General features: G+C 47.9%; 1 protein-coding gene across 1 annotated transcript; it reads right to left on the reverse strand.

Annotated features, from left to right (window-relative positions):
* Positions 1–304: 304 nt before the first annotated feature.
* LOC127202934 (putative serine protease 47) lies at positions 305–7,307 on the reverse strand. Its single transcript, XM_051161778.1, has 4 exons — positions 7,095–7,307; positions 4,913–5,190; positions 2,321–2,484; positions 305–1,107 (listed from the first exon to the last, which is right to left on the reverse strand). Exons 1-4 carry the CDS (start codon positions 7,238–7,240, stop codon positions 802–804), a joined length of 894 nt encoding a protein of 297 aa, XP_051017735.1. The 5' UTR covers positions 7,241–7,307; the 3' UTR covers positions 305–801.
* Positions 7,308–8,127: the final 820 nt, after the last annotated feature.

Below are 8,127 nucleotides of genomic sequence, written 5' to 3' on the forward strand. Positions count from 1 at the left end.
TGTAGTCTGGGCTTCAGACATGAGGGACCAGGTTCATCGGGAGAGTGGAGCCTCTGGGCGTAGATGAGGTAATGTTGGGTATTACCTCAGGGTAGAGATCTGAGCAGTAGGCTTAATGCTTAGTTTTCTTCCAGGCACTAGAGCCACTTCTGTCTGCTTTTCACCAATGATCTAGCCCTGCACATCCATGAGGCAATTAGTCACAGGGCACATGTCTATCCCTTTGGCCTGACCCTGAGCATCCCAACCCCACAAAATCACTTAACACAGTCCACCAGGTTCCCTGCGCATTGGCTCTTCCCTAAATTTCTCGAAATACTGCTGGCTCTAACTCCAGGAAGAGGTCCTTGCTCTCTTGTACTTGAAGGCCAGTATAAAGTTCTACTTTCCACGAAGGACTTGGCATTCTCCAAGGCAGGGACAGTCTGCAAGGCCAGATAAGCTTCCCTCTTTTCCCAGGGTGCATCCTGACTCCTCAGCATCCCTGCGGTGCATGCCCCCATTTCCATGCCTTTTTCTCAAGAAGAGTTCCTTGAGCACTTCATCTTCTCCCTTTTGAGCTCTGGTGGCTGACTGAGGGTAAGTCTGGTCCCTGGGGGATAAGGCTACAAAGGCAGTGGACTCAGAGCTGAAGGAGTCTAAGGTTTTATTGTAAGGCTTTTCTAGGCTTGTTCGGGTAGTGGCAGTGAATGACCAGAGATGCTGAGGAAAAGGGGGAAGATGGTAAACTAAAGAGTGGAGGCTGTAGCTCGAAGAAGCCTAGGCAAAGAATGCCTAACGACCCGGTGCTCACCCTGGGGCCTACTGTGGGGATCTGGGGACAAATAACAGCAGGAACCAGATTTGTGCAGCTGTGAGGATGCTGAAGGGCTTTGGGGAGCCAGCAGCCCTCAGAGGCCTGGGCTGAGGTTCTGTGTGAGGAGGTACAGATACAGGTTCTGGAAGTGGAGTGAGTCTCTTAACTTGGCTGATCCAGTCAGTGAAGTAGGTGACCCTGGTGAAGACGCTGGGGTAAATGGGATGCCGGCAGTCCAGGCCCCAGCTGGCCAGTCCTACCAGGACCCATGCACTGATGTGGTAGCAGATGAGGGGGCCCCCAGAATCACCCTGAGGAGAGACAGTGGTTAGTGTGAGATCTGCTTAGGGCTAAAAATACCAATTGCATGTCAGAACTGTACATAGCCCCATTAGGCAAAATCTAGGGGAGAGACACTGGCATTGAACAGCAAGAAGTTTCCATGTTAGCTTACCAGGTGGGTGAGGGCAGAGATCAGGCTATAAACATATGGGCCTCCCCTTTGCTTGCCATACCTGATGTCTAGAAGGGAATGTTTAGGAACTTGTAAGCAAGCTGGTTCTGCTAAGCGCTACGTGTAGATCCTGGCTCTGTAAACCTTGAGCTGTCACATATGTCCAGTCAACTCCTCTGCTTTTGGTCACCTTGGCCTGGAATATTTTCTCAACCTATGCACTGGGACTCTTGAAAAACTGTCCATTGCCTGGCTGGGTGAAGACAGCACATATCACCAGGCAATAGGAAGGGGTCTCCCGAACACTGCCAAGAGCTACTGGAGTTGTGAAATGCCTCTAGTAAAACCCCTCGGGGAAACCAGGCTATACGATGACTGCATCAGCTCAGGAGGCCGAAGCCTGTAGAGATGGGAGTGACATTAAAGTCCAAACATCTGGGCCCGGTTGTAACACTCCAGACTAGCCATTCTGCCTCTCTGGATCCATTTCCCCCAGAGAATCCATTATGTCCAAAAGTGAACTTACGTCTATACCAAATAAAGAGCCCTTGTAAGAAACTGATGACCCAACAAAAAAATGAGAAACTTAAACAAAACCTCACAGAAGAGAGCATTTGACAGTGAACATGCGAAACATTAGAGGCAAGAAGGGAAGATGAATGCCAGGAACATGCTGAGCCAGCACTGCCAACTGCCACTTACTTAGACATTACATTTTTGTATACATGTTATGCCTCAATACAAAATACAAAACATGAAACAAAAATTGTGTTTATAAGTGTGTGTGTCCATGTGAGAGCATGTGTTGTGTTTGTGTGTGTGAGTGAGTACGCATGTGAGCATCAAAACCAAACAAAAAATGATGTTAGGATTTGCTAAAGGAAGAACTACCCTCAAGGAGACTATTGAGGAGAAACCCAATAAAACAAGTAGAGGTAATGAAACAGGAAGTGTGGGGTCTCCACAGGGACTACCCGGCAATACAGCCACCTCTGGGGCGGCGGGGGGGGGGGGGCAGGGGGGTATAGTATAGAACAGGCTCCGGGAAAACACATGACTGCCTTACTCACATGACAGATGGACTTTCCAGTAGAGAGGCCCCCCGCACACAACATTTCCTCATGCACATAGTTCCTGCTTTGGCCTGGTCTTTGCCCATACAGGGCGTTACAGAACTCATTCTCAATGATGCCCACCTCACCCTCCTGGAGTGAGAATGGTGGTAACAGTTTTGCTGTGAAAATAAGGAGGAGGTCAGTGATGGACACTGTGGCTTAGCTGGCAAAGTCCAGGCTACTCTGACTGATGCTCACCACAGGACAGCTGAGCATTAGGTGTTGATTCCATCTTCTATCTAGTTCTCATGAACTTCTCTCCTTTTTCTCAGACACTCTCCTCATCTTCACCTCTCTCATAGCAACACATCACATACTGGCTGTATAAAGAGGCAAATCCACTAACACAACGTGCCCAGTGCTGTTCAGCAACCATCCACTGACACTTTCACCTTTATGAACAGTCCTGTCCATTCTCTGTGATCCATCGCTAACCTTTAGTCTATGTCTTCATCCACCCATTCGCCCACAAACCCACTCACTTTTCATTCCCCTCATCAGTCTATCCATTTACCGCACCCATCCTTCCATCCATCCATCTTTCATTCCCCTTCCTAACCCTGACATTTCTATACACAGCACCCATGCAGCCATCTTTCTTCCTTTCTCCCGCTCACTTGGCTCCACCTCACTCACCCACGCACTGACCGGATCACAGTCTATTAATCATTTAGCTCTACGCTAGGTAAAATGACACAAGAAACATTTTTAGTTGGGAAGGTCAGATAAAATAATCACTCATTGGTATCAGAGAAATACCGGGAGAGGTGACAGTACAGATTGTCTAGCTCATGAAATTAAGTAAAATTCAGATGGGAGACTGTGAAAAAGAAAGAGAGTATGCCAAGACTTGGGGGCGGGGAGCAAATTATATAGAAAAAAGGAAAGCAAGTGTCCTGTATGGAAATGATCTCAACATATTCAAGGAGTAGTAAGGAAGCTGGGGTTGGACAGATGAAGGGAGCAATGATGGAGGAAACAGATGGATTGGGATGCTATTAACACATAAATCCTTAGACCATGACAGGGATTTTTTTAAAAATTTGATTTAAAGCACAAGTGAGAAGGTGAGGGATGGCTTGAAAAGGGAAAGGACACAACTGTGTTTTCAGGTAATGCACATGCAGAAGCACACAAGAATAGAAGTAGGGGACCATTTTGGAGACCACAGTCAAGAAATGAGAGTTAACTATGCCAGGGTAGATACACAGTACAATCAGATACTAGATTGGTCAAATAAAATGTGGGCTCTACTTTCAAGGACATGGTGGGGGATTGAGGGTGGGAAGGGAGGGGGAGAGGGAGGGAGAGAGAGGGAGAGGGAGGAGGGAGGGAGGGGGAAAGAGAGAGAGAGGGAGAGAGAGAGAGAAAGAGCGCACACATTTAGTGGACAAGAACAAAGATGCTAAGCAAAGCTCCTCAGGAGACATGTTCTTCCCCAAACATCCAAAGTATGTCTTTTGAGAAGAAATGTGCCAAATTATGATCCTATAAACAATTATAAATCTACATTCCTTTTTCATTGACATTATTCCATAAGCATATCACTGAAGTCATAATCCTTCAATAAATACTTCTTGGTATGACTGCATACATTTCTCCACTTTCAATATAAAACAATAAAAACATGTGGTTCTTAGTGACTCACTGATAGAGCCTTTTCAAGTGTGTGGGACACTGGGACCAATCCCAGTATCAGAAGCAAACAAAGCCAAAAACGAGTTCTCCATCATAGACTTCCGCTGGCCAGGCTGTGAAACAGGACATGAACTAGCTGAGAGTAAACACTCTGGAACTGCACTAGTTCTCATTTGATCATGCATTCTCAGTGGTCAAAAGCCATATGTGACTTTCTTTCCAAGATATTTGGCAATGGCATGTCCGGCACTTTAGAGAGTGTTCAGGCCAAAGTGTTCGAGGCTCTGTTCTCAGCCTGTGACACTACTGGTAATAGACTATCCTGTTGGTAAGAGACAGATCCTAGTAGAAGGAAGTTAGGTCATTGGGCATGTGTGTCTTCCTCTTCCCTTGCTTCCTGACCACCATAACGTATGCATCATCGTCCTAGCACACATTTCCTCAGCACACTGCGCTGCATCACTTGTCCAAACCAACAGGGCCAAGTGACCAATGACTGGAAGCTCTGACGATGAGCTAAAATAAACCTTTTCTTGTAAAAGTTACTACCTCTGACGCTTTGTTAGTGCTGGAAACCTGATTAGCATGGAATGGGCTGACCACTGCATATGGCCTTTGAGCTTAATCAAGGCCCCTCAGACCCATGACTGATTAAAATCTTAGAATAAAAAGATCGTTAATAATCAAAGAACCCAGATTCTTGAAGGCGAATGTCAACAGATCCCCACCTTCAGAACCTGAGCTTTGGAGGGGTTTGCAGCTATGGAGGTGAGGTATAGAGGACAAGAGCCTTCAGGAACAAGCCTGGGTCTCCTGTCAGCTGAGCCAACTCTTTCCTTCTTCCTCATACACCTCTTGTTTCCCTCCTCTCCCTGCCCTCGCTCCCTCTCCAACTTCTCTTTCCCTTACTGTCTTCAGAAAGCATTCCCCAACCAGTTATCCAACAGGACGTGTGGTTGGGGAGCTGTGTGTCTTTGGATGGGAGGCAGGCAGGTACAACGTAAGATGTGAAGTTTACGGGCAGACGCAGCTGCAGCATTGCAATGTCACTCCCAAAGGAATGAAATTTCTCAAAGTCTGGGTGATTGATGATATGGCTCACAGACATCTTCTGGGTGTGCTTTGTCTTCTGGTACAGCTGAGCATTCCCCAACAGGACCTGATAGTCCTCTGGGGCCTGGGATTTGCTGAAAGATAAAGAAGTCCATCATCACTGTGGTGGTTTGAGCAGGTTTGGGCCCCACAGGATCGTGTGTTTGAATGCTTGGCCCATGGGGAGTGGCACTATCAGGAGGTGTGGTCTTGTTGGAGGAAGTGCGTCACTGTGGAGGCGGGCTTTGGAGTCTCAGATATAAGCTCAAGCTATGCCCAGCGTGGAATTCCAGTCTCCTGCGGGCTGCCTTCAGAAGTAGATCATGGTACCATGTCTGCCTGCACACTGTCATGGTTCCTGTGATGATAATGGACTAACCTCTGAACTGCAAGCCAGCCTCAATTAAATGTTAGCCTGGTTATGGTGTCTCTTCACAGCAATAAAGCCCAAAGACAACCACCATTATCACTGGCCACTCTGCCTTGATTCCATTCAGCTTGGTCTTTCCCTCTTTTGACAGTCAGAAGCTGTGGTGGGATGAATGAGACCGGCCCCCATAGGCTCTTCTGGTCCCTCATTGGTGGAACTGTTTGGAAAGGACACGATCTTGCCTTGTTGGAGGAGGTGTGTCACTAAGGGTGGGCTCTGAGGTCTTAAGAGCTCAAGCAGTTCTCAGTTACGGTTACACTCCCCCCTCCTCCCCGCCTTGGGCCTGAATATCCAACGTAAGCCCTCAGCTACCGCTCTGGTGCCATGCCTGTCTGCCATGCTTTCTACCATGATGATCATATACTCTACCCCGTGTCAGATCATGGACTGGAACCCTGAGCTGATTGAATATAGTATGTCATCATGACAGCAGACATGTAACTAAGACAGAAGCTGATTCCAGGGAGTGAGCTATTGCTGTCACAGGCTTGATCCAGGGTCTACCACATCCTGTTTCCTAAAGGGTCTCAGGTGAATCAACATAGAATAGGTGCCGACACATTAAGCTGGAGTTTCAAAACCAGTGAGCAAAGCTTCAGTCCCCTGACCTGGACTGTCACAGTAAAGTGTATCAGTTTGGCCTAAGAAGCCAATAGCCGACACAGGGAGACTAACTCGTACTTTAAAGCTGCAAGCACTACCCTGGGCAGAATCTAAACTGATTCCAATCTGCTCATAAACTAACATAAACTACTCTAAACCTCATAACATACATCTATCCCAAGCACTCGCCACTATGATCCTAGGATGCTTCTTTCTCCTTCCTCATCAACTGTCAAAATTTCTCCCTCTTTCTGTCTACTGTCGATCTTGGCTCCTCTCCAGGAAGTACCGCCTTCCACCGCCTGTCCTTCTGCCCAGGTGATTGGCTAAACAGTGCTTTATTGACAGTTGTTACATCCACTCAAGACATTCCTCTACTGGACTGTAGAGCATCCATTCCTTCTAGGTTCCTCCATGTCTGATCAGTAGCTAGACCCTCAGATTCCAGAAGAATTAAGACTCTTTGACTATCCATGTCACTTGTTCAGGTCACTTCCCATCCATACAGGCTTATATGGCATAAGCATTACCATGGTTTTTTCCTCAAGACTCTGTTTTATAAACTGGCTGCTGGTCCTATGTGCTCTTTGCTTAGAATCTGGCTCACTGGAGAGTAAGGGACAATGAAATATGCTGAGGTCTGCAGGTAGACAATGAAGCATGGCCAATCCTTTTGGGAAATATCTGTGTTAGTTGGCAGACACAGAGAGGGAGTAGAGAGATCCCTACAGGGGCTGAGAATGAAAGATAATAGGACCTGGCGGATGAAGGAAGTTCTGACAGCACACGGGGACAAGCCAGGTAGAGAGCATTGTGCTCAAGGAGGGAGTAATGTGTCTTTGGTAGAAGTGAACTGCTCTATAAAAAAGCTCAGGGGAGAAAACTATGTTGCCTCCTTTCTCCTCTGATGCCACATTTTCTCACCACCCAACCTCTCTCTGGGGGCTCCAGATAAAGTAAACTCACTTCCGAAAGCAGTGGGCTGTGGAAAGCAGCCAGTGGGAGTCGATGAGGACAGCTCCACAGAGATGCAAGCCCCGGTACAGCAGACTGGCCTGCCATGGCCACTGGCCAGCCAATGTGTCCTGGCCACCAAACACCTTCCCAACCATCTTTGGCTTCCCACAAACTGTGGAGACACCCCACGTAAAATGTTAGAGACACGGTCGGGGGTTGGGGGTGGGGTGGACACAATAACACCCAAAGGAAGCTCCTCTTCCACTTCACAGATTGGAAGACCATGACAAAAGGCAGTGATCTGTGCAATTGACTTTGGGCCACCCTGGTCTCTGCTTTCACTGGCCACCACCTTGGACATGAAAAGTTCAGCTGACAGTTTTTGGAAACAAGAGCCCAGGGGTCTGGGAAGATGGAATGTGGTAAGTAAAAGAGTAGCCACAGCAGCCCATCCTTAAGTGGGCCTGTCAAGGGCAGGTGGACAGAAAAGAAGCCCTGTTGACTTCGTGCCCTCAACTAACAGCTCTGTGCTTACTTCTCAGATCAAAGAAGTCTCACAGGACCTGATGTTAGTTGCTCAAGGCCATGGCTTCTCCACTGTCTGTCCCAACTTGAGTCAGTCCAGTATCCCAAGGAGAGAGACTTACTGGCAGGGCTCTATGGTGCTGATTGGGTGGCCTAGCAAAGTAGCTTTACATTTCTAAAAGGACACTGGGTGGGGCCAACAGTGACAACTTTGTTTCTAAGATTCACCTGGAAGGGCTTTACTGGGCCCAGATCTTGGCAGGTTGTACTTACTTCCTCCCAAGAATGGACACCCCAAGCCTTGGAGAGCTTTGTCCCTACCCCCCAGTAATCCCACGCTCTCTACTACCACCACTGGGTCAGCCCTGGACACCTTTTTGGTCCCACAGCACTGCACCAGGCTCTAGGATGTAAAGGGTCAGTTCGCCAGGGGGAGCCTAACCCCCCTTTGGCTGGTATTTTCTTTGGGACCACCTGAGAGGAAGGCAAAAGGAGAACCACTTCCAGTGCCTTACCT

Source organism: Acomys russatus, chromosome 19 (genome assembly GCF_903995435.1).
Source record: "Acomys russatus chromosome 19, mAcoRus1.1, whole genome shotgun sequence".
Lineage (NCBI taxonomy): Eukaryota > Metazoa > Chordata > Mammalia > Rodentia > Muridae > Acomys > Acomys russatus.